Source organism: Agaricus bisporus, assembly GCF_000300575.1.
Source record: "Agaricus bisporus var. bisporus H97 unplaced genomic scaffold AGABI2scaffold_1, whole genome shotgun sequence".
NCBI classification, from domain to species: domain Eukaryota; kingdom Fungi; phylum Basidiomycota; class Agaricomycetes; order Agaricales; family Agaricaceae; genus Agaricus; species Agaricus bisporus.
In genome coordinates, this window is record NW_006267344.1 from 2310892 (window position 1) to 2327274 (window position 16383).

At 49.1% G+C, this 16383-nt stretch overlaps 6 protein-coding genes across 6 annotated transcripts; 3 read left to right on the forward strand and 3 right to left on the reverse strand.

The window, feature by feature from the left end:
- Positions 1-518: 518 nt before the first annotated feature.
- Positions 519-3629, reverse strand: AGABI2DRAFT_182605 (hypothetical protein). Its single transcript, XM_006454570.1, has 3 exons — positions 1637-3629; positions 1404-1583; positions 519-1345 (listed from the first exon to the last, which is right to left on the reverse strand). The coding sequence occupies exons 1-3, from the start codon at positions 3477-3479 to the stop codon at positions 717-719; spliced, it is 2652 nt and encodes an 883-aa protein (XP_006454633.1). The 5' UTR covers positions 3480-3629; the 3' UTR covers positions 519-716.
- Positions 3630-3682: 53 nt separating this feature from the next.
- On the reverse strand, positions 3683-7415 carry AGABI2DRAFT_114375 (hypothetical protein; the record flags this gene model as incomplete). The annotated part of the gene is made up of 9 exons (XM_006454571.1): positions 3683-3918; positions 3981-4099; positions 4153-4974; positions 5024-5225; positions 5279-5844; positions 5895-5940; positions 5994-6729; positions 6780-6871; positions 6917-7415. The coding sequence occupies 9 exons, from the start codon at positions 7413-7415 to the stop codon at positions 3683-3685; spliced, it is 3318 nt and encodes a 1105-aa protein (XP_006454634.1).
- A 129-nt stretch (positions 7416-7544) lies between these two features.
- Positions 7545-8521, forward strand: AGABI2DRAFT_189877 (hypothetical protein). Its single transcript, XM_006454572.1, has 6 exons — positions 7545-7629; positions 7691-7918; positions 7968-8102; positions 8151-8227; positions 8280-8307; positions 8359-8521. Exons 1-6 carry the CDS (start codon positions 7570-7572, stop codon positions 8371-8373), a joined length of 543 nt encoding a protein of 180 aa, XP_006454635.1. The 5' UTR covers positions 7545-7569; the 3' UTR covers positions 8374-8521.
- Positions 8522-8886: 365 nt separating this feature from the next.
- On the forward strand, positions 8887-12164 carry AGABI2DRAFT_182608 (hypothetical protein; the record flags this gene model as incomplete). Its single annotated transcript, XM_006454573.1, has 3 exons — positions 8887-10846; positions 10901-11060; positions 11114-12164. The coding sequence occupies 3 exons, from the start codon at positions 8887-8889 to the stop codon at positions 12162-12164; spliced, it is 3171 nt and encodes a 1056-aa protein (XP_006454636.1).
- A 483-nt stretch (positions 12165-12647) lies between these two features.
- On the reverse strand, positions 12648-15836 carry AGABI2DRAFT_176124 (hypothetical protein). Its single transcript, XM_006454574.1, has 2 exons — positions 15089-15836; positions 12648-15031 (listed from the first exon to the last, which is right to left on the reverse strand). Exons 1-2 carry the CDS (start codon positions 15736-15738, stop codon positions 12919-12921), a joined length of 2763 nt encoding a protein of 920 aa, XP_006454637.1. The 5' UTR covers positions 15739-15836; the 3' UTR covers positions 12648-12918.
- Positions 15837-15845: 9 nt separating this feature from the next.
- On the forward strand, positions 15846-16374 carry AGABI2DRAFT_114379 (hypothetical protein; the record flags this gene model as incomplete). Its single annotated transcript, XM_006454575.1, has 3 exons — positions 15846-16120; positions 16183-16255; positions 16309-16374. The coding sequence occupies 3 exons, from the start codon at positions 15846-15848 to the stop codon at positions 16372-16374; spliced, it is 414 nt and encodes a 137-aa protein (XP_006454638.1).
- Positions 16375-16383: the final 9 nt, after the last annotated feature.

Below are 16383 nucleotides of genomic sequence, written 5' to 3' on the forward strand. Positions count from 1 at the left end.
GCAACGTGATAAACTTCTCAAGCCAAGCTTTCTGCTGGTGTACCAACACGAGATTAGGTGATAAGATTTGTTTGAGGGTCTGGACCCCGAGGCTTCTTCATTCCTGGGGGCCTTCAGTACGGCCGGTACACTGACCGACCTCATGTGGTGATGGTAAAAAGCCGCTCGTAAGTTTCTCTGTAGGACGAGCTTGACACTTGTGCTGTCAGAATAAACTTCGGTCTCCAGGGTTGCTGTGTGGGGGAAGCAAAAGTTCGCTCTTCGAGAACCAGCATTTTGAGATCAATACAGTATGCCATCCCATTTGTACTATGTAACAAGTGTCCTTTCGGACGGCATACATGAATAAAGGAACCTACAACCTTCAGCTACGTCTTATGACAATCGCAATTACTATTAAAAGCGAGGAATTTAGAGAACCAGAAAAAATTTGGTAAAAAGAAATTAAACCACAGAAGAAATGGAAGAGGGTGGGGGTATGAGGGGTGGATTTGAAAATAACAGAACAAACTACGAGGGCGAAGGTTGAAGAGAATTAGGTGACGAGAGCCCTATAGCTCTCGAAGTGTCGCGAAGGACAGAAAATACTAGTAGCAGGCAAATAGAATATCGGGATGACGAATTTTTACATGTAACAATGAAGGAGTGGATGGGTTCCAAGGTAGGAAAAGTAGAGACATGGATGTAAATCGGAAAGAATGCATAATTGTGAAGAATCAGTATTGTCGGGTTGCGAGGGCGCGTATTTCATACAAATGCGATCGGTCGGGGTCCGAGAAAATGTCAGGCTTTGATAACACAGTCCGCCAGCCCTTCATTTCTTGACGATGTCGTTCTTCTGCAGCTCTGCAAATTGTCACGAAAGCATCGTCAATGTCACAGACGACCAAGGAGGCCCTAGAACCCCTATCGCTTTCGGAATCCGATATTCCTCGTGATATACTTCTGCTAGGACTTGTAGGGTCTACGAAACCGTCCGATGTGGTAGTAGTGTGTGTACTTCCGGCTTCAGAAGGTGTACGTTGCGCTACACTAGCACGTATTGTTCCGTCTCGAGAATCATCTTCGTTCTCGTCATCTGCGAGGTTGGCAAAGACATCAGGCTCCTCTTCTTCTGGAGGTAGAGCCGATAACCAGCACATCCGCTGTGGATCAAATATCATGTTGCCTACTCTTCGCGCACCAGACGCAAAGGAACCAGCTGGTGATCCTATCGAGGAGCCAGTCAAATGGGTGATAAGCGCAGGCCTTGTCGACGTTGCGACGGTAGCTTCAAAGTCTTTGAGGATATGATCGTTGCCTTCCCATCGAAACGATTGAGGATTCCATTTCATATCGCCAACAACTGTGTAATAACGATCATGATTAATATTGTGTTCTCAGGTGTAAGATATATTACCAACTTTTCGGTCCACCAACACCGCCAAGATTCCTGATAAGCGTCGGCTTTCTCTTAGTATGACCCGATGGTGAAACGTTCTTTCTTTTCTTGGGAAGAGGTTCTGCAGGCGCATGGATCTTGGATGAAAGGTCAATCCGGGTATTTGAGCGCCGTAACGTATGGGTAGCCGGAGCCGGAGTTTCTGAATTAGGAGTTTGAGATTCATCGAAGATACACTAATACGGATTTACGAACCGTTACTTGTTGAGCCCTGGCGCCTTTTCTTCCGCGATAGCCCTTTGGTTGTGTCTGGCCCAGCGAGAGATGATGCTTTTGATTGGTAGGATGCACCTGGTATTCGGTTTCCATACCCCTTCGGCTGAACACGATAGTGACATTCTTTGTCGCGATCTGTTGGGAGATCTTCAAAATCGTCCAGTTCTGTTCCGTCGCCGTATGTTTTTTGTCTTTTTGGGCGTTTGAGAATTTTAGGAGCTGGAGGCGTAACTGGCGACGACGGGGACGGATGCGCGGGTGGTGGTATTTTTAATGATCGGGAACTGGAGGGTCGCAGTGACGCACTAGAAGGGGGACGTGGTGGTGATGTTGCTCCTTGCGTCGGATGCACATGGATAGGAGATTGGGCGACAAATACTTGTGAAAGTGAGGGACGTGATTTTGACCGCATTTGAGCTGGCATTGTTAAGCGATGAGAAGGAGAGGTTGATGAGGGAGTACGAGAACGGTTCGCATTGTCAGAATGGTCAGCAGCTTTCGTAGTTGAATGCTTCTGCGCCTTAGCAAGCGACGCAGCGGTTGGTACTTCGTACCGAGCAGGACGCGCTTTCGCCGCTGTTCCGGCAGCAGGCTCGGGAGCATTGGCATGGCTCATTTCCAACAATGAAGACAATGAAGCTTTACGAGCCAACCTCCGAGTTGCAGGAGGGGTTGGTGGCTTCAGACCGGTGTGCGATTTTTGGCCTCTTAGACTACCTGGTTTGGGTATAAGCAGAGAAGGGGAGGGACTGGGATTAGGACTGGCAGCGGCAAAGGAGCCAAAACTTGACTGATTGCGACCGGGGGGGTAGAGGGGTGGGGAAGGAGATAAGCGAAGCTTTTGAAGTTGACGAACGGACGATGGTGGGGGAGCTGTAGACGACTTGGCTCTTTCGGTTCGCATTCTTGATGGCGGTCGCAAGGAGGTTGAGGAAGGGCGTTGAAGAGGAGCACTACTGCTACGATCATGATGGCGCAATGGTCGTTGATTCTGAGTATTCTGTAAAAGTCTACTTGGGCTAAGGTCTGCGTCATCCTCAAGCACTAATCCAGATTCAAAATCATCTTCAGGATCTGGAACAGCTACTTTGACCTGACGCGAAGTATAAGAGGCTCTTTTCTTCAATTCGAGGATTTTTTTGAGTTGTTTACTGCCGCTGCCAGATTCGAAAACAGCGGCAGGTATAACGAGACCCTCAAGGTCCTCCTGTTCCTCATCATCGTCCGTTTCGGTATCGGGCAATGAAACCGAAGAAACGGAGTTTGAAGAGGGCGAAGCATCAGCGAAGCCAAGCGTCGAATAAGCATCAGAGGATTGAGAGGACGAGGTATGGTCTCGTTCGCCCCATTCAAGAGAATTCTTGGAAGAGCGATGTTGTAGAGATAGAGGGGCAAGAGAGAGTTGGGTAAGGTCCGAAGGCAAAGCAAAGCCATCCTCGAAATCTTCGTCGATAGTGGGAGTAGTCGGAGCGGCATTCACCGCAGCCTTGAGGGTATCGGCAGCTTTGATGGTCGACACACCGTCCTCTTCTTCGGTTTCATCTTCTGAGGAAAGGATGGGAGGTCGGATAGTGAAAGTAGATGATGAGTGGGACTTTGATGCGAGCGACACGAGAGACGAGGACAGAGTAGGAATACTAGCAGGGACGACGAGGGCCTTTGTATCGGCAATCTGACCGAGGTTGAACTGGGCATCCCAGTCCTCGTTATCGTCGTCTCTGTCGAGCGAGGCGGTAATCGGGGCGCCATCGGGGAGATCGAAGTCTGCATCCGGCCACTCCTCGCGGGGAACGATGAGGGTGGGTGCAGGCACTGCAGGCATGCTGAAGTAGAAAAGGAAAGAGAGGGCGATGACGGCGAGGGAAAGGCGGTGTCAATGTTGAATTATGGAGAGTGGGAAAGGAGAGCACAGGGGGAGAGCATGAAGAGCGAAAGACGGGGCCTGTGAGCACAGGCAGCGTGGAGGAGAACCACCTAAAAGTCACGTGTCACACTCATTGTCACAATGCTCTAAGTTACATGTCCTCAGTACGGCATCAGACGCCTCAGCTCCTTCGCCCGCTCCTCGATTTCTCCATCTCCATCTCCCTCCTCGTCTTCTCGCGTGTCCTCCTTCCCTTCCTCAATCCCCCATCCTTCTATCGCATCGTCCAGCCCCTTTCGCAGTCTCAACCCCCTTTCAGCCATCAAATCTGCGAGCAAATTCAACTCAGGAGCAGTAAACACGCTCCTTAGTCCCCAGAACGCCAACAAGTACAAATCTGATTGTAGTCCGATCGTTGAATATCAGCCGTGTTTTTTATCACGCGAATAAACCAATTACCTTTAAAAAACGGGCATTCCCCGATTGCACGGTACAAGATCTTCTTGGCACTTTGCAGATCTCCCACCCTCATTTCAAATTCAATATAAATCTTCCACACAACCACACTAGCCCTTGTCCTGGTTGCTCCTTCAGCAGCGGCTGATGAAATGCCGAGGGAGAACAAACTTACCTCTCGCTCTCCACAGCAGCAGCCAATCCGCTTCTCGTACGCTCGATTTCGCTTCTCCAGCGGCCCCGTTCCCACCCTGCAATCCACACTTCCTCTACTCTTCTGGCTACAGTTTTCGTATTACCAATGCCAGTTTCGCTGTCACCCAACATGCCCCGGACTCTGCCCCAGACTCCCAGGCCTTTTTCGCATTCTAGGAAAATAGCCAAAATGATCGAGTTGCAGGGATATACCTCTAGGGCTTCCGACACGCGGTCCCGCAGTATACTCGGTGGAACCGGGTTTTTAAGGACGTATCCGTATCGGTAAAGCATGATCATGCTCGCAACGAGTAAACTCTCGCTTGCTACATCCGGACAATCGTCGGCCCGAATGGACCTATCAAAGATTTGCAACATAGATGCCACGTCCTTGGTCGTAAGAATTTCCAATAATGCTCGCAGTTTGACCCAGGCTTCTTGTTCCTTCGTCTTGTATTTTTCATGCCTGTGCAACAGCGTCGTTCTCGCCGCATCTTCTAGAGCCCTCTTTGCTCGTAAGAAAATCACGCCGGAGTTACCATCTTCCAACTCCACCGAGCGCAATATAATTTTCAAGGTCCCATCATCGTTGCCCGCCAACCATTCTAGTTCTGCCCAATTCCACCACAAGATTGATAAGCCAATAGCCGTACGAGCAGGTTTGGAAGCGATGAGAATCGTTTGATAAACCTTTCTCGCCTCATCCAAACGTCCGCGCATCCTTTCCAACTGAGCATGAGCTGCCCAGTGAAGTAATGAGTCTTGAGCGGTTGAGACCATTGACCTCGACAGTTTTAAGGAGCTAAGCATAGTTATGAGATCATTGAATTAACCACAACCTGCAAACTTACCTTTTTATATTTATCGCCGACTCAAAAGCAAGTGCCATTGTATCCCAGTCAGCGTCCTTGCTTCCGGTCCTCAGCTGCGCAAAAATCCTCCTCACGATCAAAGCGTTTACTCCTGCTATGTCTTCTTCATTCCACCAGCTTCTCAATTCCTTCGACGCGTGAGCGGTCATATCTAAACAATCCATGGCATTCCCTCCCCACTCTTTCACGGCAATTGTGAAGCTGTCGGCATATTCCTTCTCTCGGCCCACCAACGCTCCAGCTGCCGATTCGGCTGTGAGCACCCTGCTGTTCGATCCGGCCTGAAAATGGCGTCGAGATACGGTCGTGTGGTCAAGTATCCCATGTTCCATCTGTCATCCCAATTCGCTTCATGATCACTGGACAATGAAGTCGCGAAACCTGGTATATGAAGACCAAGAAAAGATAGCCATGCCAGCCGTAAAGCATCCAATGTATTTGAGTGCCGGACCTCGAATATAATGGAGCGAATATCAGAAAGAAGGACAGTTGAGTATGGATCGTCTTCTGCAGACTCGTCAAACGATTTCGCAGGAAGTAACGACAATTCATCCTGTTGTATCTCGTGGAATGCCCACTGTCTGTATGGATCAAGCTGTGCAACCTGCCCGGAATCCTGTTTTGCCACCGTGGTCGTATGCGCATTGATAGTCTCCGGTTTCCCAGACGAATACCATTCCCGCCAACCGCGAGCACCTTCTTCACCAATTCGTGGGGCTTCGCAATCCCAGAATTCTTCTAGCTCCCTTAGACGTACTTCAAGAGGTTCATTGACAAGAGCCTGGGGAACTTTAAAACATCTGACAACCTGAGCTTTTAATTCACGACGCATCGAAAACGTAATACCTACAATTCAGCTTGAGCTTGAAACATAGCCATTGCCTTCTCTGTGAAGCCTATCAAAACGTCATTCAAGTAGTCAAATCACAGAGCTTGAGTTCGAACAAACCTGCGTTCCTGTAAACCGTTGCTAGACGCCAAAAGACTCTTAGCTTCGATAATTCTTGAGCCTCGCCGATATCATTGTCGAGGGCCGCATAAACACGCAACACGTCCTCAACCAAGTCATCAACGATCTTGGTACAGCTGCGTATTCGCCATTCCAGCCACTCCATCCATATTTCCGTCCCACCAGCTTTCAGTGTCTCCTCCCACTCTTCTTTCAATTTAACTTCTTGCCAGATTTCTTCTCCTGCTTTCATGTATCGCAATCGGAGTAATTTAGAGGAGATATTCTTGGGTTCTGCGGAAAAAGCACGGGATAGAATTGCTACAGTAATCTCTGAGCGGGCTTTGGTAGCGTTTCGTGATGTAATTGGAATAGTAGACAGCGACTGATTGACAAGAGAAAGCCATTTGCTCTCAGATGTGGGGTCCTCAGCAAGGTGTTGTTCAAGTTTCTTGATTGCACCCTGATGCGAAGTAAGTTCTGGAGAACTGGATCTCTCGCTTTCGGAATCGCTATCTCTAGCGGAGCTGGAAGAAAAATCGGAATCAGAGTCCACAGCCCGAGATACCTCGATAGCTCGGTATGATTCTTCTGGTCGTCTATGCCCTCTGCGACCAGGTAGTCGAATTACTCCGTCGATTTCCTCGTACTTTGAAGAGGGTGTCGCCGAAGGAAGAAGAGACTTTGCCGGGATGGCAAGTAATGATCGAGTACCGGGATCTGCAAGCCCTGCGTGCTGTTGATAACATTAACATTGGATCCCAACTCATGACAGCATGAGCCAACCTTATGCGCGCCTTTCAGTCCAACCTCTATACCCTTACCAGCTCTACGGAATACAGCCCAAGCTTTGGACAATCCAAGTATTTGTCTGCCACCTTGGCTATCATTAGATGCTACAGTTCTCCTCGTAAGAAACTTACCACCGTACAAATGATATCTGGGAATGTCGCCTGCATAGAGACCACCGTATTGCAGGGTGAGAGCATCACCTTTCGTGTCAGAGAAATAGAGACGGTATGATTGTTCGTGGCGTTTGAGGTCCATGGAGAATCCTTGGTCTCCTGCATCATCACGGAAAGATGGTGACTTTGCACGTTTATCCTTGTCTCTCTGTTTGCGTTTAAGTTTGTGCTCCCTGTGTCGTTCACGTTCCCCATTCTCTTCTCTTCCCTCTTTATTCCGCTCGCGCTGTACCCCTTTGCCACTCAGGTCCCGTTCACTTGCCCTATCGTGTCCCTTCCGCTTCTCTCTGCCTTTGTCACGGCTTCTATCTCTGTCCTTTCCCTTGTCCTTACCCTTCTTCGGTTTCTCGCTCCTTCTATCCTTATCTTGTGATTTCTCAGATTTTTTGATTGATTCAGCTTCGAGATCGGGGAATGTAGAGAACGAGGCGGGAAAAGAGGAGAAGGAGGACGTCATGGCGGACTAACAAAATGCGAGGAAATATTGTTATTTTGAAGGGATGTAGCCGACTCTGGCGTCAAGTGAATGGCTAACTCATATGGTATTATGTAATGCGACCCTGCCACTTTTTTCACTTCCTTCCCTTGCTCGTTCTCTGTACTAAGACGAAATGCGTCCATTGACGGAAGAGGAATCAAAAGCTGTTTTCACTAAACTCGCCAACTACATCGTTAGTTTTTTTTGTCTGATTCATGTACTTTTAACACGCTCCATTTGTTTGCCAAACTTAGGGCAAAAATCTTGTGCATCTAATCGACAGACCTGATGAGACGTACTGTTTCCGTCTACATAAAGATCGTGTTTTCTACGTCTCAGAGTCATCCATGCGCTTAGCTATCTCGGTTGCAAGACCGAATTTAATCAGCCTCGGAACTTGTTTCGGAAAGTTTAGCAAGAGCGGCAAGTTCAAGCTACATATCACTGCCCTGGACCACATGGCGCAATATGCAAAATTCAAGGTGCGCGCATTCCCGACATATCAACGTGAGGCGGCGCTTACATCTGTAGGTCTGGATTAAACCCAATGGTGAAATGCCATTTTTATATGGGAACCATGTATTGAAAGCGCATCTGGGCCGCATAACGGAAGACACACCGGAGCATCAGGGTGTGGTTGTGTACAGCATGAATGATGTCCCATTGGTGCGTTTTGCTGCGAGGAAAGAAGACAAGCGCTGAGTTCAGGGCTAGGGTTTCGGCGTAACCGCAAGAGCAACTATCGACACAAGAAAACTTGATCCAACGTCCATCATCGTCTTTCACCAAGCGTAAGCTTTTTATAAGTACATGACTTTCAGAACCTGAAACTGCTTATTAAAGTGACGTTGGCGAATATCTTCGCGACGAGGTACTGGTCACCTTGATTCTATTCAGTCGTTGCATGCTCATCAAATATCAGGATACCCTATTCTAGAGTTTGCCTCATCTTTTGCTCTTGCATATGCTTCCTTTGCGGCTCCGGAAACGGCACGTTTCCATTACTTATTGCATTACTTTGCTCGATGTTATTGGAATACCGTCTGGTACTTGGGGATTCAGTAAGATTCTGGGCCATACGTATCAAAATCTCAAAAAGCTAACCTCCTGGAGCGTTACCGTTGTATCTATATCCCTGGCTGTCAATTATTAGTAATGCCTCTTCAAACATTATCTGCTTTGATTTCTTCCAACTTCATAAACTCAGTGCTACACGAGGGCACACCGCTGGTTTATTGATAGCTTAATGCTTGCATATTGAGGAGGAATAGGATGCCATGCCAGATAGTGAAATTCTGGTCCGAGTTTGTTGCTCAGAAATCGATGACCCAGGTCGAATCTGTAAAGTTCTAGTGCTTCAAGTCGAAATAAATAGGACTTGGTGGCTGTGAACGCGGATCAATGTGACGCGTGAAACGTGTCCGTATGCCAGCCTACCCCTCACTTCGTCATGACTTCAAGCACTTCAAACCCCTCCGAGCAATGGGTCTCAATCTCTGACACTGACCTCACTGTCGACAACGTTCAGAACATCCTGGGGAATGTCAAGGATGACCTCTGGGTGGTCGCAGCTTGCGTTGACCGCCTGTGTGATAGCATTCCCGTTCAACAAGCACTCCTGCAAACTGGCTTGTCAAGAACCTGCTCGGCCATCCAGAGGTGCAAAGATGCTTTAGCTATGGCTCCAGGAACCTCTTCGGATGAACCTCGCGAGGTTTCTCGTAGCCCTATCATTGCTCACTTTCGTTCCGTTCCTGGTGACGCTCAACTATGCCATTTCCGCTCAATCCTCCTCGGTCGACAGGATCTCCTCAACACATATACGGAAATAGATAGTAAAGCGCCTTTAGTGGAAGGGGAAGATGAGGGAGAAGGCACCGAGGCCGAAGCAAATGTTGAAGAGGGATCAGAGGATTGGGATGACCCATGGGCAGAGGACTCCACCAACAAACCTACCCCGACAACCGTACAAAAGAAACCCTTACCTGTGCCGTTTTCCCTTTCACAGTTCATGACCAATGAACTTCTATGGTCTGCTTGTCGTCTCGCATCCTTGGAGTGGTTTGACGCATTGCGTGTGCTGCTGGACAGACATGGATCATACTTATGGTCATTACGAATGGCAATTTTGGAGAATATCCCTGAATATGCGCATCCCTCTGAGTTTCAGTCGCTCATTTTGAAATACGACTTCACTTCTAACCAAGAGTTGAAGCCCTCTCCAGTGCCCTGGAGGCCGGAGGAGGATTTTGTAGAATCTAAGGTTGCTCAACAGGCTATGCAAGAGAGTGGTACGGAAATCTCAACCGGTATGCGACCCGTAGCAGACGCTCTGGAAACAACTTCTCATCCAGAACCTCTAACTGGTCACGAGCTTGCGACGTGGTTCAAAAATCGCGTCGACGTGATAATTAGTTCCACTGGAATGATCGATATTGCACTGGCCTTGGTCCAATATGGTGCTTCACAAGGTATTCCCGGTCTCGATGAAGTCGGCGAGGAACTCAGCCTGCTTTCACGGCTCACGTACGATACACCTTTTGCCGATGAAAAATCAGACGATTGGACACTTGCTCGCTGGCAGTCCATGGATCCTCCCGCTGTTGTACGCGCATACTTGGTCAACTCAACGCCGGACTCTGTACCTCGAGACATTCTTCGCCTCGTCCTTCCTTATCTTTTCGTTTTGGAAGCTCGTGCAGAACGTGCCGGTAAACCGGATCCCGAGATTCATACCCGTCTTTTATGTGATTACGTCCTCACCTCGCCTTTGGAAATCGTGGCGTCTATTTTCGACGCATCCAAACCCACGCTGCCCATACCACAGCGAATCATCAGGGACGACGAGGACCTGGCGCGTTTAGCTTTGGCATGCCTGTACGGAAGTAATAGTCTCAACGAATGGTCGACTATGAGTCGTATATTCGAGTGTTTGCCAGCTTGGGACTATTCTCAAGATGAAGACGATGACGGGGATGTGGCCGATACGACGATTGCGTCTCTCGGTGCCTTCGTTGCGCCTACGACTACGCGTCCTCACGTTTCCCCGACAGAACTCATGACTTTCTTCAAGCCTCTGCACATTACTTCATTATCTCGTGCTCTCGATATACTGGATGTACACCTTGAAGCTGGAGAGATTTTTTCACGTTGGAATGTTCCTGCTCCATTGAAATGGTTTTTACGGGGCAATGACGACGCGAAAGAGCAGCAAGCGTGGTCGAATAGGATGGCCAGACGTGCGGGCGGAATGCATGACCAGTTAAATAAAGTGGTCGATTGGGAATGGTTATTGGAGGACATGATGAAGTTGACGGGAAAGAGCGAGGCAGGCATTAGGAATGCCTTCGGACTCTTGAGTGAAGAGGAGGTAATGAGAGTCTTCTTGGCTGGGCTATTGAGCACTGGTAGTACGTCGTCACCGTTTAATGCTCGTATAGTGTTTCTGAGAATATATCTCACAGAATTTGATATTGCTCGTTCAATGCTATATGGTTCACGCAGCAAGATACGTTTGGAACCTGAAGTTATAGAGGAAATCGTCGTTACATCATCACATGAGCTATACGACAACGCCAGCTCCGGCAATTGCAAAGTCGGTGACATGAAGTTGGCATACGATTGGTATGTCCATCTCTGCTTTTCCCGCTCCCTGTCGTGGCTAAATTTCGCATAAGTTTGGATGTCCCCCCGTTGTCTGAACGGCTTACTCGTGAGAAGGAATTCATCGAAGCAACGTCTCGTATCGCGTCCTTTAATGTCCTATCCCGCCCGGGTATCCCTATATCTCCCATTGAGATTCGTCTCACGAAAGACCGCCTATCTCTCGTCTCTCGTGTGCTTTCCAGCAATAACGACGCATACAAGCACACGGAAGTCATACTGGACCTATGTTACAAGCTTGGATTCCAGGGTGATGCAGTAGCTGAAGTCAAGGCTCTGGCCATGCTTGCTGCTACCGCTCTCCAAGCTGAGGACTTCGTCCGGGCCTATGAGAATACACTTCGGATGATTGATATCGTCAAACAGCATCATGAGGCTCCTACCTCTTCAGATACCCAGAAAGGCAAGGTGGAAGAGATGACGGAAGTGTGTTGGATTGGATGTTTCCAGCTAGGCCGACAGCCTGAATTTGCTGATCTCAAGAAAAAATTGCAACTCATTGGTTCTGCTCTCGAGCTTTGTCCATCTGAAAAGCTTCACGACGTTCTTACGGTGTGGAAACGCCTTGAAAAAGAGGACATTGTAATTCGTGAAGAAGACCTTGTTCAAAAGAAACAACTCCACGTGGGTGGTAAATCATTGACAAGTTCTTTACATCGACACCAGCAAAAGCATGGTATCACGAATGGAAACGGGCGTGCGTGGGGACATGCCCCTGTCGTGACAAGCCAATCGTTAAACACTGCCGCCTCCTCGCTCCGTGCTAAACTCCAACAATTCCATATGCCCTCACCTCCGCTACTGTCAACACCTGATGCAGCCGCGTTGGCCAGTCGCACATTTCGTAGCGTCACTGCCAACTTCCCTTTTTCAGTCGGCCCGCGTAGTACCACTCCTTCGCAAGCATCTCATCGCGAGTACGAAAGCCACCAGCATCGGTATGACGCTGGCAAGGGATCGCAAGTCTCAGACTCGGGTCATCATCGTTTGGATGATGTACAAGCGCAAGCCACAAAAGTATTTTCCAAGGGTATTGGATGGCTTATCGGTGCAGACGATGAGTAGTAACTTGAATTATCTCCCGCGACTTCCAATTCTGTTTATGACGCTGTCTTAGTGGACCTTTCTCTTTGCACTTTTGTCATTTATTTATTTATGCTTAAGGTTACGTGTATACGCCAAGGGAGGAATGAGTTCATTTTTTTGTTGGATCAAATCTAGGAGAGTCGCCAGATGGCCGCTCCACAGCAAATGACTTAACAATCAAGGTGAAGGGGTGCATTCATCAATAATCCTGAAGAAACTAGATAGTAATTCTGATCTTAATAATAAAAATATGTAAAACAATCCGTCAATAATAACTGTGTTGGCAACTGGCCACAAAATAGTTTCGAGAGTCGTGTATTACTGATACCCGAAAATCCGCCATAGAAAAAAAAGGTTGATATACAAGTAATGTATTGAACAATAGAAAGACTGAACAGCAAATATGTTCAAGGAATAAATGAAATATAGTGATAACGCATAGCTTAAGAGGGGGGAGAAATAGAGAGAGGGACGTAACAAGAGGCGACAGACAGCCCATTTAGAGGCTGCAATTATTGAGCAAAGACAGTGAGATGATCGATAGCAATAGAAAAATTCGTTACGAGGGTATTAAAGTGTAAGGAATGGAGGGGGATTAAAGAACGGACGAGTTGTACAACAAGGGGGCGTCAAGTAGGGAAAATTTTGGGATGTCCGCGGTCATGACACTATGGTGGCTGACTTCAATGGGCTCTTTACACACGCTTTCAAGTTTTGATCCTCTTAAAGTAAGTCAAAGTTGGCCGTTAACAAATCTCGACGATCCGCCCGTTCTCGCCCTCGGCCTATTTAAGATACCACGGACATGTTCCACGGAGGTTTGATGTTGATGCGGTGGCTGGAGCAACGGTTTTACTTTCTCGTCCGTCTCACCCTTCTTCAATTCCGCCACCTCATTCTTTAACTGTGTGATTTGCCTCTCTAGTTCCCACACTCGTTTCTGCCACATTTTATTCGTGCTGTCCAAGTGCTCTTGTAAGATCTTGACAGTTGACGCTTCGCTGTCTATCACGATATGCGGTGTAGATGCAACCACACTGGAGCTGGTATGAGAAGAGGAAGTTCTAGCGGAATTTTGATCAGTGCTTTCCCTTCCTCCACCGCGATCATGATCACGGTACCATGTGCCCAAGGGTGAGATAACCCCCGGTGTTGTAGGGGTTGTCAAAGCAGTTAGGGGAGTACTCGTGGTAGGGGATGCAATAGTGCTGATAACATATTGCGAATCTGCAAATGAAGCACCAGACCCAGAGGAGGGAACAGATGATACCGATCCGGACGCAAACGAATTTTGTCTAGGGCGCTCCTGGTGCTTCTCAAGGGCAGTTTTTGAGGTCGTTTTTGGCCCGGTGCCATCAAAGTCATCGAAATTGAGTTTTGTTACATCAATGTGATCAGCAAAGTGGGCACTGAAGAGGGAAGAAACAGGCCGAAGCTTCAGTGTGGGAAAATCTGAGGCATGGGCAGGTGCACTTCGTGGTATAGTGACCTGACTAGAAGAGGCTGTGATTGAGCTTCCGCGTGGCGGTGGGCTCACCGTGGACGAGGAAGAAGCAGTATTGATCGACAACGATGGCGCTAATCGCCTAGAGTTGGATCGGCCAACACCCGATGTACCACCGCTATCGTGTTGAGGCATAGTACCAAGCAAAGAAGGCGAGATATTTGGGACAGGAACACGACGCGAGGAAGATTTGAGACCCTCAGGTAGTGTAGAGTTTGTAGGAGTAGTAGAATGTTGTGGCGGTACTGTTGGCACGGGTGGAGGTCGTTCTTCCTTTCCAAACAGCCGTAGAAACCCACTCTTCTTATGCTTCAAATTCTTGCCTCCAGATACAGAACCAGGGTCTTTGGCATGAGTAGGTCCAGTAACGGGGCCACTTTCGGTGTCCTTTCGTTCGGGTTGTTTCACAATGGACTGCAGGGCGTTCATTGCCTTGGCGCCTGCACTAATAGATCGTGCACGCGATCGTCTATCGACGCCACGACTGTTACCCCCAGAAATATACACAGTGTCTGAAACAGCGAATGTATTACCCGTGGGAGCATCGTGATCAACATGTTGAAATGAAGTAACGGTCGAGGAACCTCCGCTTGAAGGGGGAGAATCCAGAGACAATGAAGCTTGCGCTGCTGCTGGACGTGGACGCTGAGCGCGGGCTTCTTCCAATGAGATAAGTGAGAATCCAGGCTTGACCGGACGTTCTGACCAGCCTGGAATGGCATTTAGCATGGGCGGTACAGGTACAGGCTCAGGACGGCTGTCGCTTTGCAGCTGGCTGGGAGAGTCTGGACCCAGACTAGCACTGCGAATAGGGACCGGTGATGAGATATCCCGGCCATGGATGTGCGACATTCGCCTCTTTGGTGAAGGCACAGGTGATACACCCTGAATGGGAGGTGGCGCAAGTTTGGAGAGGGTTGGAGAAAGTTCAGTGGCTGTCATGGAAGAGTCATTACGAGAAACCCCTGGGTGTCGAATGAAAGATTGTTGGGGGTATTCAGAGCGTGTATCCGTGGTATATGAGTTTACAAGGTCAGGATTGGCATAGGGATGGAAACCGTCGTCGTTCGACTGACGTTGCGAATAACGAGTGTTAAAATCGGCCCGCACATCCAGTGCCGAAGATGTGGTTTCGCCGCTAGGCCGCGGAGGAGACGGTGGTAGGACAAAAGAATGATCATCAGTGGGTAGTTGAACGACGGATTGGCCGGGGAAACTGGCATCCACAGGGGACCGTGACTGGATCCGGCTTTGGGGGAGTTTCCCGCGCAGGCGATCCTGACGTCCAGAAAAATTGGGTTGACCCAGGGATGTGGTGGAGATACTTTCCTGGGCCAGGGCGCTAGATAAAAACAAAATTGTGTTAAGTATGGAAAACAGGAGTATAAGAGATACACACTAGAGAGCACCACGAGGATGCGAGAGGGACGACGTGTCAAAAGAGCGTTTGGAGTTTAAGATAGAACGACTGGACTCAAGGCTAGGTCGACCAGCGGAAGTAGAGGGACGCGGGCTTGAAGGATCTTTTTTACTTCCTTTTGAGCGGCCGCCGGTCAACCTAGCCATGAGGGTAGCAGAGCCACTGGATTCGGACTCATTCACATCCTCAAGCGAGCCACCCTCTAATTCCCAAGGTGCACGAGAATGAAAGCGCATTTTTGGGCCGCGCGGAAGGTAATCTTCATCCTCGTCAACCTCAGGCGTCTTCTCGTTGTCGTCGATACCATCGTCGCGGTCATATGGCTCGTGGAGGGCCATGGAAGAATGACTGTCCTCGCTGAGGTCGAGGACACTCGACGAGGGATCGTCGTAAAGAGGAAATGGACGACGGGACGTGGGAGACTTGTGGGGATAGTTATCCGTAAGCAAGTCGGCGTGGACGGCTGGCCGTGGGGAGAAGGCGCGGCTGTACACCGAAGGGGTATCTGAAGCCTCCGAGACGGCGGACGACGAGTAGCAGCCAAAAGGGTCGGCGCGAGAAAAACGTTGGTCGAGGAGCTGCCTGACGTGGGCGTCGTCCGTGCCCGGAGAATTTGCTGGCCGCCACATGGCGGGGAGGATGAGGGAGGAAACGGGAGAAATGGAAAGGGTGACCGAAAAGCGTCTAGCGATGTCCCTGACTCCACTACTTCCTTGATCACTTAGTAGCACCACTCATGGCCACACCTGATTCCCCCGTTCCGCTCGCCCAAACCTCAAACGGCCGCACATCTGGGAAACCATGGAAGGAGCACAAATCACCAGCGGTGTCCGTTTTTCATCACCATCATGATATCTTATTGAATGTCGTCCCCCCACACAGGCGATCACATCTCCCTGAAGGCGTGAAGACAAAACAGTGGGAGCACCGCATGGAACAGACAAAACGAGCCCAAGCTATCAAAAAGCTCCAACAGGATCTCAAAGACGAAAAGCAGGCCGAATTCCAGAGGTAAGTTCTTTATCCTCGGCATACCCTCCCTCCTGGTTGTTTTTCTCATCGGTTTTCACCAGGCGTCGAGCCGTCACCCTGGAGCGTAGAAAGGCTGCCGAAGAGAAGCGCAGACTAGAGGAAGCTAAGGCCAAGGTGTGTTCGGTACCGCTTGTCACTTGACAATTTTTTTAACGGCTGCAATTCAGATGGGCGCCCGCAGAGCCGCTCGACTACGACGTAGAGCAGGCAGAACCAAAAAAGTTAATCATTAAACGCTGCGA